The 16,910-nt window shown below is 56.8% G+C and overlaps 1 protein-coding gene across 1 annotated transcript in view; it reads left to right on the plus strand.

Annotated features, from left to right (window-relative positions):
* The window catches only part of GRB10 (growth factor receptor bound protein 10), a 167,798-nt gene that overhangs the window by 135,961 nt on the left and 14,927 nt on the right, over positions 1–16,910 (plus strand). The window contains exons 7-11 of the mRNA XM_032874995.1: positions 6,756–6,871; positions 7,535–7,603; positions 9,010–9,147; positions 10,562–10,672; positions 12,417–12,515. Coding sequence (XP_032730886.1) covers positions 6,756–6,871; positions 7,535–7,603; positions 9,010–9,147; positions 10,562–10,672; positions 12,417–12,515 — 533 coding nt within the window. The remainder of the gene's footprint in view (positions 1–6,755; positions 6,872–7,534; positions 7,604–9,009; positions 9,148–10,561; positions 10,673–12,416; positions 12,516–16,910) is intronic.

The raw sequence follows: 16,910 nt of genomic DNA on the forward strand, positions 1-16,910 counted from the left end.
GCATTTCACTGCACACCTGTTTCTCCTGACACTTCTCCTGCGTCCCTCCCAGCCCTCCCCCACCTACTGCTCCCACAGTCTTTCTTCTGGGAGGGTGGCGGCGGCTGTTCCCGAGGTCGCGCACACAGCAGGAAGGTTCCCTCTGTGACTTGGCTGGAGAATTGGCTGTGGCAGGTGCTCGGAACTTGGTGCACAGGTGTGGGCTGGGGGGAGCACCGTCCCCGTGTCCCCGTGCCCACGGCAGCTCGTCCCTCTCCCGGGAGTGGGGTGCCGTGGAGACGGCCTGCAGAAGTTGCAGGGTGTAGCCCTGGCCTGGTTCAGTGTTCGCACAGGTTGCACATGCGTGTGTGTCTCATGTTTAGAGAGCAGGAGATTATTTTGAAATAGGTGCTGTTTGTAGAGCCCACTGAGGTTTGGTGGGGTTTCTTGCTCAGGTGGTCTTTTTCAGGTCAGGAAGCTTTTCAGACTTCTGTTTAAATTCTTACCAGATGACGGCTGGTGCTTACAAAATCACAGGCACACACCTAAAACCAGAATTTTCTCCGAATCAGCAACTGTGTCTGTCCCATGTGCTGCAGGAGACACTGCGCGGGTCACAGAGTTCTTCCCGTGGTTCTGAACGTTCCTTCTGAACCTTTCTAGAAGGCGAATAGGTCAAATTGGAATTTCCAGGTCTGGAATATCCATGTAACGAAACAGTGTTCTTGAGAACGTTGTTACACAGTCTAAGCCTGAACAGTGCTACCTGAATTTGAGTTGGCATAGTTTTTATTTTTCTTAAAGATTTTATTTATTTCTTTGTCAGAGAGAGAGAGAATGAGAGTGTGCACAAGCAGGCTCCCGGCTGAGCAGGGAGCCCGAGGCAGGACTCGATCCCAGGACCGCAGGATCATGACCTGAGCCGAGGGCAAACGCTTAACTGACTGAGCCCCAGGGCCCCCCTGAGTTGGCGTCATTTCAAGTCCCCATGTTCTCGCTCCCCTGTGCCGTCAGATGCAGCGTGCAGCTCACGGTTAGCCTTGAGAACACTTTCTCCCTTTCCTGTTTTGGCCCATCTCCAGTGCACCTGCAGGCCCGAGGAAAGTTCCTCCGTCATCTAGCAGCCTTCTCCCACCAGGTGCGTTCACTGGTGCCACCTGCAGGAACAGGTGTCAAGCTCCATTGTCAAGCTCCCTGCAGTCATGAATGGGCCCTACATTGGTCTGTTGGGGCCGCCAGCAGCATGTGCTGCTCCCAAGGAACTGGAAATTAAACAACAGTTGGAGCCCTGTAGCGTGTGTGGACACATACACAGGCCACGCATGGGTATATACACATGTATACCAATGTGTGTCCGTGCACACACACACACACAGAAGGAACTTTAAAAACACAGCTGTGGACTTGGACCCCAATATGAATATTCCCAAAAACCCATTCAAAACTCAGAATACTGTTAATTTGAAAGGAATTGTAGAAAGGCCTTCTGTAGGTATCGCAATACGCGAATATGTTTGTCCACACATAAAACATCACACATATAAAATGGAGACAGATACACACAAAAAAATCAAACATACAAAAATGGTGAGAAATTTTGGTTCACGTATTTTTTTGTGGTAGCTCTTGATTTCACAACCATCATTCCAGAGATGGGGAATTTAAATACGGTAAAACTTCGGCAGTCATCGCCCACGTGAAAAGGAATTCATTCTGCGAAACTCGGTAAAGACCTGTGCATGCACACACAGTATTCTCAGGATGCCATCGCTTTCTGTTTATTCCTTGTCTTATTCACGGAGGGACTTAACATACTCTAAAGAAGGTAGTTTTTTTTTCTGAGATTTTATTTATTTATTTGAGAGAGAGCAAGAGAACTTGAGCAAGGGGGGAGGGGCAGAGGGAGAGGGAGAAGCAGGCTCCCCGCTGAGCAAGGAGCCCTGTGTGGGGCTGGATCCCAGGACCCTGAGATCATGACCTGAGCCGAAGGCAGAGGATTAACCCAGGTATCCCTAAAGGGGAAAATACTTTATTATAAAACCAAGTTAAAGTGACAAAAAAGGAAGGGAGAAAGGAAAATGATGGGAGGAAAAAAAGGCAGAAGAACACGGATCCTGTTTGACAAAAGGAAGAAGGTGACATTAATTGCAGGTGCGTGACGAGCCCTCAAGGGGCTCCACCTCCGCTTCCTCTCTGCCAGCAGCTCCAGCGGGGTCGGCAGCAGAGGAGCAGCAGCTCCTAAGCCCTGGGTAGCGCAGGATGTGGGAGCTTCTAGAGCTGATCAGTCCTGCCGTCCACAGGTCCGCAGAGCCTCCGGCCTTCATGCTCCTGTATCTGCTCTGTGTGCCCTTTGGTTTGTGATGCAAGCTGTCCTTTTTTTAAATTCAGCCACATTGCTGTTGAGGCGAAAATCCTGCTCTTACCCGTGTTCAGTAGCATCTGAGGGTCAGCAGTGGGGACAGTGGGGACAGCAGACATCCGGGAGCCCGCTGCACACCACCCTGGGGCAGGCACTGTAGCCGTGCCCATTGGAGAGCCACATGATGTGTCAGCACTGAATCCTCACCATTGGGCGTGAGTGTACTCGCCTGGTGCAGAGTTCTTTAATGGATGATGTTCTGGGGGTGTCCCTGGGTCCTGGCACACAGCCAGGGGACCCCCACTCTCGGGCAGAGCCATCCAGCCCCATGTTCCCGGTTACTAATAGCACCCTGTGGAAAGTCGCTTTCTCGGTTGTGCGTTGGGGATGCTCTGGGGACGTGTGTGTCCAAGAGGCCTGAGATTGTGGTGCCAGGCACACACAGCACCTCAGATCTGGAAGGCTGGTATGAGGCAGACCGTTACCCCTTATAATTGGTGCATAAGTGAGCTAATTCCAATGACACTTTGGGCCTGTGTATGGCCTCAGATTTGAGGATTTTGAGGCACAATTACTACCCAGATCTTCGCAGGTAAAATATTGGATCCTTAGCGATATTAAACTTTCTCCCCGGCAGGAGTGACATTCTGTTTGCACTAGCAGAAGACCGAGCATGCATGTGTGTGGCCGCAGCTCTCGGTGGCCCCCGTTGGTGGGGGTAGGGGAAGGGAGCAGATGCAGAGGTGCCCACTGGTGCTCGGTGGGCAGCATCTCTGGCCGGTGGGAATGCATCTGCTCCCACTGAACAGTGCTGCTGTCACAGCTGGGTCCGTGCCTTTCCTCAGCCCCAGCAGCACCACCTGAAGTCCCTTACCACTCAGGGCCGTTGGACAAGTTGGGGCAGAGCCCTTAGTGATGGACGATCTTAGGGAGGCTGGTCTGTGCCTTGTGACTTCCAGCCGTGGCGAGCCGCTCCCTGGATGTGATCTGTTCACATCCTGCCTATCGGTGGGGGGTGGGGGGTCCTTGGCCTCGGTCTTTAATGTAGACATCACAGCCTTGAGAACACTGTCTCCAAACGAGGCCACTCAGCGGCCACCAAGTACAGCCAGAGGGACCAGAACAGGGCGGGCATGGTTCTGCCATCTGGCCCGAGCCCGTGCGTGGCGGGACTCCTGAGGGCCCACTTCCGCCAGGAGGCCTGCGTGTGGAGGGCATATCGGGAGAGCTAACAGTCAGCCTGCCACTGTGTCTAGCGGACAAATGATCGTTTTAAGGGATTTTGTGCAACTGGAACCGGGGGCATACAGACGACATCCTGGAGCCCCTGTGGCATCGCAAGTGTCACTGCGGGTAAGCTGTGTCCCCAGGAGGGCATGGGGCACCCCCTCCCAGGCCCTGGGTGACCACCAACCCCAGGACGCATGAGCAGGGGAGTCCACTGTGCATCAAGCAGTGACGGGAAGACAGCTCCCATAAAGTCCAGGGATTTGGTGAATTCTCTAGTTGGGAGAATTAGGTTGCTGTCCTCTAGGAAAAAGCCTGAGCGCTCTCTCCGGGCTCTTAACAGCTTTGCATGTGTACCTGGCCAGGCGAGAAAGGTGTGGCAGTCACCCCTCGGAGGGCTTGGCTGCAGGGACTCTGCCATCCGGACATGCGGACAGGTGTCGAAGGAGAGATAGCATCCATGTTCAGACCTCAGTGCTCAGAAGGGCCTCTGAATGCTGACCTTCCCCATCTCTGTCTCCTTGTTGCTCTGTGCAGGAGGCACCAGAACGCTATCCTTTCCCCACTGAGGTATTTAGAAGGAACGCTGCTTATCGGGCGTGTCCAGATGTCGGGGTTGTTTTCCGTGGCATCTCCCCCTCGACTGTGTTCACGGTCCCCAGTCCTGCGGAGCCCGGAGCAGCTGTTAGAAGCCTACTGACAGCTGGAGCTGCTCCCTGCGATGGGGGGTTGGGGGGGGACAGGGGGGCAGGGCGGCAGGGTGGGAGGCTGACGCGAGCCGGGGCCGGCGGCTCAGGCTTCTGCCAAGGACTCCCGTGCCTGCAGCACAGTTTAAGGCAAAGATCTGCCTTCTCGAGTTGTGTGATCTGTAACCTTTTTGTGTGTGGAGTAGGGTGGTGGCGTAGATGCTGGTTTTAGTGTCAGAAATTTGAGAAAAGACGAATCCCCTTTGAAGAGTGTCTGACTCTTCGATCTGTACAAAAAGTCCTCTGGAACACGCGGATGAAATGTCGCTTTCCGTTGTGATTATAGGAAGTTTACGGACGGTGACGGGATTATTTAATAGACTCACCCAAGGTCGTTTGAAAATACCTGCTTTTAGGGGTGCCTGGGGGTCAGTCGGTGAAGTGTCTGCCTTTGGCTCAGGTCACAGTCCAGGCCCAGGGTCCTGGGATCAGCCCCGCGTCAGGCTCCGTGCTCCGCGGAGAGCCTGCTTCTCCCTCTCCCGCTGCCTGCTGCTCCCCCTGCTGGTGCGCTCTCTGTCTCTGTTAAATAAATAAAATAAAAGCTTTGGAAAAAAAAAAAAAAAAGAAAGAAAGCGAACCTGTTTTTAGAATCAGAGAGAAAGTGAGAACTGGAGAAAAGGGCTTTGAGCTGATTTGTCGGAGTGGCTTTTCGACGGCTGGGAAAGCTGGTGCCTGGACATCCATGGCAGACAGGGGTCTCTGGGAAAGGGGTCGCACATGGACTTTCTGGGCCCACTGCTGTCCTAGGCTCCTGGCCCCCTGGGCTGGAGAAGGGGAGCCCCCTGTGGGTACCTGAGCCCCTGCAGGAGGCCCCTGAGGGACCCAGAGCAGAGGAGGACACATCTTTCAGGGCGCTTGGGTTCCCCGCTCCCCTCTGCCAGGCTGCCCTGTGCCCAGCGTGTGCACAGCTGTCCCGAGATGTTGCCAGGATCGGGGGGACATGGGGAGGGAGGAAGCGGCTGTCCGGGAGCACTAGGGCCTGTGCCCGTGTACGCGTGTGCCCCTCCGAGCTGCTGCCCCCCCGCCACCGCCACGGTGGGGCTTCCTCAGGACCCTGTGCAGACAGAACTCTCTACTTCGCACTGTGGCATCGTCCCGTCCTTGCTAAGGTCCTTATAGCCCCGCAGGTCTGTTTTTCCTTATTTTGCTGGGTGAAAAATTTCAGGTTTGTAAACCAACCATCAGCAAGCTCGGGGTGCTTGACTTTGTCCCTATTACTACAGAAATGTTTTTTTCTGACTAAACTTTGGAACAGAGGTCACTGATTTGTTTTGCACGGAAACGCCGTTTTAACAAATGCCAACCTAAAGGAGTCCCTTTTCAGGAAAGTAAAGGCAGGGGTCATGATCGCGCGCTCAAGCCGGACACGGATCCTCCCTTCTGTCGTGGGGACACGCGGGGCGGGGTCAGGGTCTCTTGTGGCCGGCGGATTCCCCCGCAGCCAGGAGCAGGCAGGGCTTTCCGTGGCTCATGGTTGGTGGCGGGCGTGGCCCCAGACTTCCTGGCAGTTGTGGGAAGGACATCCCGGGCCTTGGCAAATTTGGGCTTCAAATATGTTTTTACCAAAGAATCCTCTATGTGGCACCAAGGCTCTGGCCATGGGAAAGGAGGAGGGGGCTTTGGAGGACCCGCCCACCGGTCCAAGCCAGGTTTGTGGCATCTCCTTCTCTGCCATCTTGCCCTCAGTTCACACAGCAAGGCTGCCGTGCCTTTGTCCTACTGAACACTCCGTTTTCCCCGGTGGTTGGTTTCCTGTTGAGTGGACTTCCGGGAGGGGGCATGGCACCATCAGAGCAGGTGCCCTGGGTGTGTGCACACCTGTGCGTGCCGTGACGGCGTATTTTCCTCCTGCTCCAGCAGCATAATACAGGCTAGGAGAGCAGCCCCGCGTGCCGATGGCGTGGGCCTCAACCCTCAAGGCCGGGCGTTTGGACGGACCGTGGCGCGTCCCCTCCTGTACTCTTACCAGACTGCCTGTCTGTCTGTGGAGCTTCCTGACTCACCGGCTTTGCACTCACTCTCCCCTCGCCCACCCGCCTTCCAGGGGTCCCTCCAGACACTGCTTATCTGTGGATGTTTTCCCAGTTACTGTAGTCCCTGTTCTTCATGAGAGCGGGATTCCCTGGCTCAAGGGCCCCATCATTTGCCAGGAGTCTATTAACGTAAGTCTTCATGAGCATGTTCCCCAGTGCTGAATGGGGAAGCAGCGTGCAGAAGCCGGGATTGACGTGAAGTCCTCCCCCGACCTGTTGCAGGACCCCTTGCACCTTTGGGTGTCACATGTCACTGCACGACAGAGAGGTGTCAGTGTCGTCCGTCCTGGTCCGCATCTGCGCTCACAGCGGGTGAACAGGAGCCCAACAGCAGCCAGAGGTCGTCTCTGGGGCGAAGGCACCTGGCCGGCTCTGCCTGTGTCTTCTCACACGTGTGTTTTTCCTCCACAGAGAGGTGCCTGGAAGACCACGAGCTGGTGGTCCAGGTGGAGAGTACCATGGCAAGCGAGAGCAAGTTTTTATTTAGGAAGAATTACGCGAAATACGAGTTTTTCAAAAATCCTGCGGTGAGCGTCTTAACCTCTTTAGGTTCAGGGGTTCCGACTCTCGAACTCTCGGGGTTGATGTTTGGGATCCGTAGCAGCTGCGGATAGTGGAAGTGAGATGGATACGGGGGTGGCAGAGGGCTTGAGAACCCGGTCTGCTGTCTCACGAGGTGTCCTCGCTCGGAACTCGGTCTCCGATGCTTACCTAAATGCCCTTGTGGTGGCCGGACGTGACGAGGGCGTTTTACGTGGTCGCAGAGGGAGAGAGGGTTAGCCTCTGAGCGGGGAGAGAGGCGGGGCGGGTTTTCCAGTTACATCGAAAGTTCATGGTTGAATTGGTTCAACCAAGAACAGGTCGGTTCAATATTCAACAGAAGAAAAACTCATTACTCTGTGCAAATAGCCAGTAATACTACGTGGTTTGTGGAAGGAGGAGTTTCCAGGCACATCGGGCTGGATCTTTCTTTCCTTTTTATTTCCCTGGGGGGTGGCGAGGGAGGCACGTGTCCTGGGACCTGTCAGGATCCGGAGCCCCCTGCTACTTAGGGGAGGGGAAAGACGTCATTTTAAATACAGATGGACGTCTGCGCGCCTGTAGGAACATTTTGAACGCTAGCGGCCCTGTAACGCTGCTTTTCCCCACTTTTAAACCAACCTAATGTATTTGTTTTCCCATTTCCTTAGAATTTCTTCCCAGAGCAGATGGTCACTTGGTGTCAGCAGTCCAACGGCGGTCACAACCAGCTTCTGCAGGTACTGGGCAGGGACGCGTTTCTGGGTGGACGTCCTCTCCAGTGGCGGTGGCGGCTCCCCAGAAGCTAGACGGGGTTGCCGTCTTCATACCAGCCCTGGCTCCTGTCGGGGTTTAGAGTAACCGGAAGTGATTGTTGGTTGGGAAATGGGTACATAGCCAGGCTCCTTCATGGCGAAACACTTACCAGCAGGATGAGCTCCCTCCAGGCTAGAAGCAGCGTGAGCAGAAGGGCGGGAGAGAGCAGCCGCGGGCCTGCGTGTCCTCCGGAGCATTGGTCCCAGGCCAGGCTGCCGCCCTGGGGATCTCCATACAGACCCTGAGCCCCCTTGCCAGAGAGAAGAGCTGCCATAAAAACCTTGAGAAGGTAGCAGAGTGTACTTTAAAATGAGTTTCATACCATGTCCCTCTGCCTTCTGAACTCTGATCAGGAAATCCCGGCCTTTCCCCAGCCCCTCCCCGTGGCCCCAGCTGAGCTGCCCACGCTCTCCCAGGGAAGGCAGGAATGGGGACTGTTAGGCTGTGCCCCGAGAAACGTGTCTGTTTACGGCATGTCGCGTGAGAGAACAGACCATTCATGAATGCAGCCAACATTCTCCAGGCGGCCTCAGGCTAAGAGAAACCACGAAAATTTAGCTCCTGCAGAATTCTGCCTGCTCTCGAGACTCCTTCGTCTTCTCTCTGGATCACCACGCCTGTTTTCACCTCCCGAACAGTGAGGGCTTCAGAGCTCCATTCTGGGGTTTCCCAAAGCCCCCTTGATCCCTACGCCCTGACCCTGACTGTAGCATTTGTGCCGTGTCCACTGGCCTGTCCATCTGCGGGAGGAGCCGTGTCCCTCGCAGTCCCTTGAGGAGGACCCGACCCTGTCACTGCTCCGGTCTTGCTCCCGGACCTGGCTCTTGACCTCGGTTTCCCAAGGAAGGCGTGCTACATGTGGGAGGGGTCAGCTGGCACGGCAGGGTCACCCAGCCGCTCCTGGAGAAATGCATCAGCTCTCCTTTCCATGGAGGGCGACGCAATGGACGTGATGTGCTCGGTCTCCTTCCACACGGCTCCCAGTGCTTCCTGTCACCCTAACTTTTAATGAGGCTGCGTGTTTTATGGGAACCCAGGAGAAAGGGAGGGCCCTTAACCCTACTGTCTCATAGGGGAATCTGCGACGTCCCGTGTTTTCGTCAATGCTGGGAAGGTCCATTGGCTCGCGTGGGCATGAATGTCCTGCACACCGATTTACATGGGGTTTTAAGATTTTTGAAAGGAAAACTGTCGTTTGAAAATGCTTGGTTTGACCAAAAAAGAGTGTTTTTGTAATTCAGACGATGTCAGAGTGTCTGTGACAGCAGTGAGACGCACCTGCTCCCGGCTGGCGGCAGCAGCTTCTGACTCTGACGCGTCTTTCCAACAGAACTTCCTGAACTCTAGTAGCTGCCCTGAAATCCAGGGGTTCTTGCACGTGAAGGAGCTGGGGAGGAAGTCGTGGAGAAAGCTGTACGTGTGTTTGCGGAGATCAGGCCTTTATTGCTCCACCAAGGGGGCGTCCAAGGTGGGTTTTAAAGCCGCTGCTGCCACCACCGTCACACCAGGCCAGGCAGTCAGAGGGGACGTGGCTTCCTTGGAAAAGCACATCCAGGTCCCCCGGGCTTGTGATAACTGGAGAAGCTGACTCCCAGTTCCCGGCCCACTGGTCTCCCTCGGAAACCAGGCAACTGCCCCTCCTGCAGGCCCCCGGGCCGGCCAGCCCCGGTCTTGGGAGCAGAGCCTCCTTGGTGGCCTGAGTCCTGGAAGATGCTGACTGTTTCCAGAGTATGGAATTTGGCACCCAGGCTGGCCATGGGGGTGGCTGGTAGATTGTCGCCAAGCTAGTACATGTTACTGTAGATACTTCCGGGAAGAGATTGGAGCTGGGCATGGATGTCCAGGAAGGGCAGGTGAGAGATGGAAGCTACAGCGGCCGGCGTCCACAGCTGGGGTGCTGGGGGCTCGCTCTGCTGGCTGGTGTCCTTGCATACTCCTGCTTGCACACTGTCCTTGTGGTGCGTGAACACGCCCTGCAGCGGGGGAGGGCCCCGCAGACTGTGGCCAAGCGTGCATCATTCCAGGAGAGAGGAGGGAGGGTCTGGGGGGACCCCAGGCGAGGGCGCTGAGGGCCAGGCCACCTTCGAGCCGCTCTGGGCGGTTAGTGGCTGCCCCGCGTGAGCCGGGGACAAGGGGCGGGGGCAGATGGAGCCGTTTCCATCCCATACGGGGCCGGGAGGGCAACTTGATTTCCCGACTTCCCAGTGCCCTCGTAGAAGCTGACCCCAGAGCAGGAAGCAGAACTAGGATGATGGAAGGTCGGGGACGAGGATGGGACAAGCTGTCGAGGGAAGACTGTGGGATGTCTGCACCTTACACACCACGGCTGCAGAGCTGGCCTTGGCCGGGCTTGGCAGCGTGCTCTCCACTTTGAACCTTAGGCTCTAGATGTTCTCTGGTCTTCATGTTGAATGTTTGGTTCAGGAGCTTTGACACAGCATATGGCAGAGTCTCGAATAAATATGCTGTTTTGTGGGGTTTTTGGCTTTTTGGGAGATTTCGTTTATTTCTTTGAGAGAGAGAAAGCGAGCATGAGAGAGCGACAGCACAGGCAGGGGTGGGAGCAGCCAGCAGAGGGAGCTGAGCAGGGAGCAGGGAGCCTGACAACACGAGACCGGATCCCAGGACCACGGGATCATGACCTGAGGCAGACGCTCATGCGACTGAGCCGCCCAGGAGCCCCACTGTCGCAGTCTGGGCGCTGGGTTTTCTTGGCAAGGGCTGTGGGTGCCTTTGGTCCTCCTCAGCACTTACTCTAAACGGCCAGTCGGTCTGTGGGCTCTGAGAGAGGAATGCACACACAGTGTGCGCAGACCGCCCCTTTGACGAGCACGCGGGAGCGCCTGCCGTCTGCCCGGTGGCTGACCCCCGCTCTCCCACAGGAGCCCCGACACCTGCAGCTGCTCGGGGGCTTGGAGGAGAGCAGCGTCTTCTCATTGATCGCCGGCAAGAAGCAGTACAGTGCCCCCACCGACTACGGCTTCTGCATAAAGGTACCGCCCTCCAGCCCTGTCTGGAGGCTACCTCTCCCCGTGGCATCCCACCAGGGACTTCGGGATGGAACCCGAGACTCCTGTCTTGGCGCTGGGGTTATTTGAGTTATTTTGTTACAGAAACACGTTCCCGGTGCACTGATTCATTCCCGGTTCTCACTCCGTGTCGCTCTCTGAGTAGCTAGCACCTTGGGGAGAGGCAGAGGACGTAGTGGACCGTGTATCAATGGGCTCCGTGGCTCAGCGACCCCAGCCTGTCACTTGGGTGGCCTCCGGGGTACTGAGAGCCAACACTTTACGTATGGGCTCCTGGTCCCCGGGACAGCAGGTGTGCCCCTGCCCTGCCTCTGTGCTCACGTGTGTGAGAGCATGGGCTCACACATATTTCCACATGTGCACACACATGAACACACAGATGTGCTCACGTACATGCACATGTGCGTACATGTGCACATATAGATGTGGACACACATGTGCTCACATATACACCTGCACATGTGTACACACCTGTGTGAATACAAGGGGATGCACACGTGTGTATACATGCACACGCAGATGTGGATCCATCATGTGCTCACACACGTGCACACACAGATGCGGACACGTGCTCACATATGCACACTTGCACACATGTGCACAGCTATGGGAATAGAGATGCACACGTATGTCCGTGTGCACACACCCGTGTGCAGGGCCCACTCTCCCCTGTGGAGGCCGACCTGATGTTGGGGACGGTCACAGTAGAGGCTGCTTCCTGCATACACAGGGCTCGTGAGCTGCTCCACTAAGGGCTCTCCCGCCGTCATCTCACTGCATCTTCCCAGGTGCTTGTGTGGGAGCCGAAGCAGCCCCATTGCTCACACCCATGCTCCAGAGAGCGTGTGCACAGAGTCCCCAGCCAGGTTGACCTGTGAGCCCGGGCCCCACCCAACCTGAGGAGAGGCCAGGGAGTGGGAGCACACTGTTCCCACAAATCCCAGCTTCTGTTTCACCTGGCGAAGCTTCCTGGGCTTGCGAGGAGCAGGAGCCCAGCGCCCGAGATGCCTGGGAAAGCAGCACAGGGGCAGCCTCTGCAGGGGCTGGGGCCACTGAAGCCCAGGTGGCCAGCATCCCCTCTGTTCCTACCAGTGCACCTGCACCAGTTCTCCCCCATCGCCAGGTAAACCCTGCCTCTGCTTGGGGCCCTGCCATCCCTCCACAGCGGCATGTGTGACAGTGACCTTCCACCCGCCCCAGGCTGCTTGCCCCCCAAATTCCCTTCTCCTGGGTGACGCTGCCACACTCTGGACCGTCCATGGGTCCCACCTTGGGGCCACTCAGATATGCCACAGGCCCTGACCCCCTCAGGGGCTTCTCCCCTCACTGGCTGAACCCCACAGGAGCCCTTTCTCAGCTGCCACCTCGGTCCTCCTGGGAGGCAACCAGACATCTTTTCTTCCATAGCTCTGGGCCCTGTTCTCCAGTTGAATACAACTTTCCCCACACAGAGCTGGGCACCCCCTTGTCCCCGTGGCAACCACCACTTTCCCTTGTGAGAGTTTGTGTCCTCCGAGATACCCCTGTTGGGAGCTGGCCGAGCCCTCGTGACTAAACCCAACCCAGGCTGGTCTGTGCCAGGCGGAGGATGCAGCCTCTCTGGTCTCATCCTGCTGGCTGGTGCGCGCCGGGCCCAGTTCTGCCCGGCACGGGGGTGTTCTGCGTTCACCGTGTCGCACTCAACGGGGTCCTCTCTCACCTCCTGCAGCCCAACAAAGTCAGGAACGAGACGAAGGAGCTGCGGTTGCTGTGTGCCGAAGACGAGCAAGGCAGAACGTGCTGGATGACGGCGTGCAGGCTCCTCAAGGTACGCGGCATCCTGCGTGCACCCTGCGTCTCGTCGTGGACAGCCCTCCCCGTGGCCCGCCAGCCCTGTGTGCCCACACGTCCTTCCAAACAGGGTCTCAGAAGCTGCTCCCAGAGGCTTCCCGTTAGGTCAGAGCCGGCGTCCGACCGCGGTCCCTGCTGTTTGGGGACGTGGTGGGACTCAGAGCGGCGCCCCTGGTTTCTCCCACCAGATGCCAGGAGCACCTCAACCAATGAGACAACCAGAAACGTCTCCAGATGTGAATGGATGTCCCTGGGTGGGGCGTGGGGGCGGGAGACTGCACCGGCTGAGAGCCTTGGGTCTAGGGAAATAGGAATAGAAAGACCAGAGCGGACGCCAGGGAGAGAGAGAGCACGTCGCTCCTCAGGCGGGTTAATGACTTCAGAGACGGAGTATCACACTCTTGCTCCCCGAAAAGCCGGGGCCACGAGGGAAACGTGGCACACCATGCAGCTCCCCACAGCGCCCGACGCACGTAGCGTCTCCTGCCCACACGTTCTTAAGGGAGTCCGCTGCATAGAACCTCGGTGCCCTCAGCAGCCACTCCCAGTAACCGCCACGGTGATTCCATGTGACCCCGCGGTGAAGGCTAGGCGTTTAACAGCAGAGGACACCTCACTTCTGCGATCCCGGGAAAAGCCCCTTTGCGCACATCCGTGCCCCACATGGCTGCCGTTCCTCATGTACATAAAGTGCATGGGCATCGCACCGTTGTGTGCAGTGGTTGTGTGAGGTGAACGTTAGGGTGTCTGGAGGACAAGGCGCAGTCAGCGGTGGCTGACCCGTGCCAGGGGTCTAGGAATCTCTTTATGAAAATGCCAACCTTCACTGAAGCTTCCAGCCAGGCAGAGAGTCCGGGCAGAGCCACCTAGAGAAACAGACCCGCTGAAGGAGGCATAGCTCGTGACCTCTTGGAGATGCCAGGGGCCACCTGCTCCAAGCACGGGTGTCCTGGAAGCCTCCCTTCCCCGGAACTGCACATTGTTTTATTTTTGCTGCCATTTAAACAGAGACGGGTTAAGTGTAAAATGTTACTATCTTGTAACATTAACATCTCAGGGAGGGGACGTTAATGTGGGTACAGGACACCGTAGATTGGAGGTGACTCCTTGACAAGCCAGCTCTACAGCTTATGGGATGTCCGTTCAGAGGATACTCCTCGGTGACGTGAAGAACGGGGTCCTCTCTGGAGTGTGTTGTGGGAAAATTCCCAGGACGTATTATTAAGAATTAAAAAGCAAATGCTCCCTTGGTTGTAGGTGCAAGGAAAGGAGAAGCTAAAATGCAGAGGTGCGTTTGCTGGTGTGCTCTGAGTCCCATCACGGGTCCTCTTTAAAGAGGAGCTCGAACCTGTGTAGGAGAGCACGGGGGCACTCGGCGAGACGTGGGTGGGGCAGGCGGAAGGGACACCTTCAATAGTTCTGTATGCGCGTGATTTTTTTGGGTCTGCGGATACATAGTCTTGGAAGAAGCAGGAAAGGAAGCGGGAGCACGTCTGTGACGCTGTGGGATTGGTGCTTTGGGGTCGTGCACAGCCAATCCAGGGAGCGAGGTCTCCGCCGGGCATCTTGCGTGGGACGTCAGGGCCAGCGGAATGGAACCAGGCACGGAGAGGGAAACGCACAGAAGGAGCGGTGACGGTCCTATCCAGTGTTCCCATTAGTGCCAACAGGAATGCGTCCCATTGGAGGTTAACGCAGGATCAGGAACGTTGGCGAGCGTTTGCTTTGGGCCGGACTCTTCCTCACGTCCAACCTCGCCGTAGCTCAGCGGCACGCTTGCCCGTCGCCATCCTCCCTGGACCGAGGACAGAGCTGAAGCCCATCGTGTCCTGCCTGGGGGCGGGGGCCAGGGGCCTACTGGTGTGTGCACCGTCAGCTCTGGGGCCCCACGCTGGGCTCCAGAGCTCACCACAGCAATCCACTGCCCTCCATGAGAGTCAGCAGGATGGGGACCCCCGTCCACGTCTGCACGTGGCCTTGTTGCCTCCAGTCAGCCCCAGACCCCACATCCCAAAGGCTGTTCCTGAAGGAGGTGAGGGTCTGGACTGAACGGCTACTGGTGTGGTTGACAGGCTTGGGCCACTCAGGTGACACGGAAGCTGAAGGGCACCTTCAGTTCCAGCTGGTTATGCGCCGTGGCGTCTTACCGCCACCAAGCAGGCTGATGGACCTCCTCCCACATGAGAACGCCTTACTTTGCCACCCCCTTCCCCGTCCCGTCTCGAACTATCTCGGTCTCAGAGCAGGAAGCGAAATCAGAAGACTCTAGACCCTCGCCTCATACCCCGACGTCACCTTCAGAATGGGGTGTATTTTCTCCTGGGAGTCGGGGCAGTTTGAAGCCATAGGAAACCTTATAAAGTGTGTCTATTCCCTCTGCCCAGCTCCTGTCCCAGCCTCCCAGATGTGAGCATGGACTCAGGTCCCTCCCTGTCCATCTCCCTGACAGGGGACCTGACCGGGAGACGGTCCATCCGTCCGCCCTCCCTGTGCTTGCTCAGTGCCGGGTCTCGGTCCAGATGTCATCTTCCCTGGTGCCCCCCCAGCCCCTCTCGGACAGCCAGGATTGCCCGGCACTCAGAACATAACAGATGCTTGGAAAAAAGTGAGCTGGATAACAGCGGGCACCACCCAGACTCCTGTGTCTGCCTGGGACTGTTTCTTTTCCGAAGCTCTTCCTCCTGGTGTCCTGGGCAAGGCCGGCATCGACCCGGGGCCTGCAGGGGCAGCAGGCGGGGGCTTGGACCTCAGAGAGTCTGGGTCTCGGGCCGGAGTCCAGGGATCTCAGCGGCACAGACTAAGGAGACACTGGGCTGCACCTTTCCACGGTTGACCCGGGGGCTTGTCGGTAGTGAGTGATGGCAGGTCCCCGGAGTGCCAGTGCTCAGACTGTCCTGTTCCCAGAAGGGGGTCAGACGTACGTGTCCTCCCTGGAGGAAGCATTGCCTTTCTGCTGGTCCCGGTGTATCCAGGAGTCACTCCTGAGTGATGGCTAAGACTGCAACAGCTGTCCGCGTCCTATTAAAATCCCAGGGCTTGTTGGAGAGCAACACCTTATTTTCAGTGAGCCAAGGACCTTTCGTGCCTCTGAGTCCCGTCACGGGTCCTCTTTAAAGAGGAGCTCGAGCCTGTGTAGGAGAGCACAGGCCCTGCTGTCCCCAGAGACGCTTGGGGGACAAAGCTGGCAGGTAGTATCAGCTGCCGTTTCTCCTTCTTTCCTATTGTGCGGCTAAATGATTTCGTAGCCATGGGGGCGCGTGGAGGGAGCATTAACCTTTGTTGCTGTGCTCCAGTATCTCCCCCCACCTTCTAGAAGTTTCTGAATCTGCCCTAGAAATTCCTCCCCAGGAGGGAGGTGTGGCTTCCCAAGCGCAGGTTTCAGTAAGGAAGGCTTGCTGTAGAGACGCCCCAGCCCACACAGGCAGTTCAAATGTCTGTCAGAGACCGTCGTCCCCTGCAGGATGCCCAAAGCACCTCTGCTCAGAGGCGGCCTGCACGCCCCGCCCTGCCCCGTCCCTCCCTCCCCACCCCTGCCCCTGTTCCCAATGCTGTGTGCCAGGCTTCCAGGCCACAGCAGCCTGAATGACGGGAGCAGGACAAAACAGGAGAGCAAGTGAAATGGACAGAAGGTAGAAACCAAAGCGCGTAAACACAGGGAACTTGAAATGGGGAGAGGAAACGCCCACTGCACTCCTCTCCCTACCGTTGTCTTTTAAGAAGGAAATGTGTGCAAACACAAAGGAGATCCTAAAATTGACTGCAAAGAATCCAGAAGGAGAAAATCAACCACATTTTTAGTTTCTCTAAGTTTCTGGGAACGTTTTAAGCTCTGTGTGGTGCGAACGGTAACAGACCGTGGAACCCGTGAGGCACGTGGATATGTCGGTCAGCGTCCCGTCCTGCTTCTGGGGCTACACTGTCCCTCCGGAACCCGCTCCGATTTCCTCTCTGCGAATAACTGAGGAACACGGCTGCTTATTTGTCCGTCTCCTACAAGACCGGAGCGCCCTCAGGGTCGAAAGCGCATCTCGTACTCGCTTTGCGTTCCTGGGGCTGAGCCTGCCAGTAATGGACGTTGACCCTAAGGCCTCTTGCAGTCTTCGCACAGGGAAGTAAACTTCCATCTCGCTTAAGAACATCAATGTTGAACGTTTAATTCCGTTCCAAGAGACAGGGATCGGCGTGTCACTCACGTGACGGTGTTCCCCACTCCTGCGCCGTCGCGTGTGAGGAGGCTGTTTGCTCGCGTGGCACATGTTGACTTTGAACCCGCAGCTGTAGCCGTTCCCCTTACGTGGGGACGTCTCTGCAGTCCCTTTACACCCCAGAGCAGAACATCAGCTGTCACTCATCTGTCTTCTTTGTGAAAGTG

Source organism: Lontra canadensis, unplaced genomic scaffold (genome assembly GCF_010015895.1).
Source record: "Lontra canadensis isolate GAN:19392208 unplaced genomic scaffold, GSC_riverotter_1.0 scaffold54, whole genome shotgun sequence".
Taxonomy (NCBI): Eukaryota; Metazoa; Chordata; class Mammalia; order Carnivora; family Mustelidae; genus Lontra; species Lontra canadensis.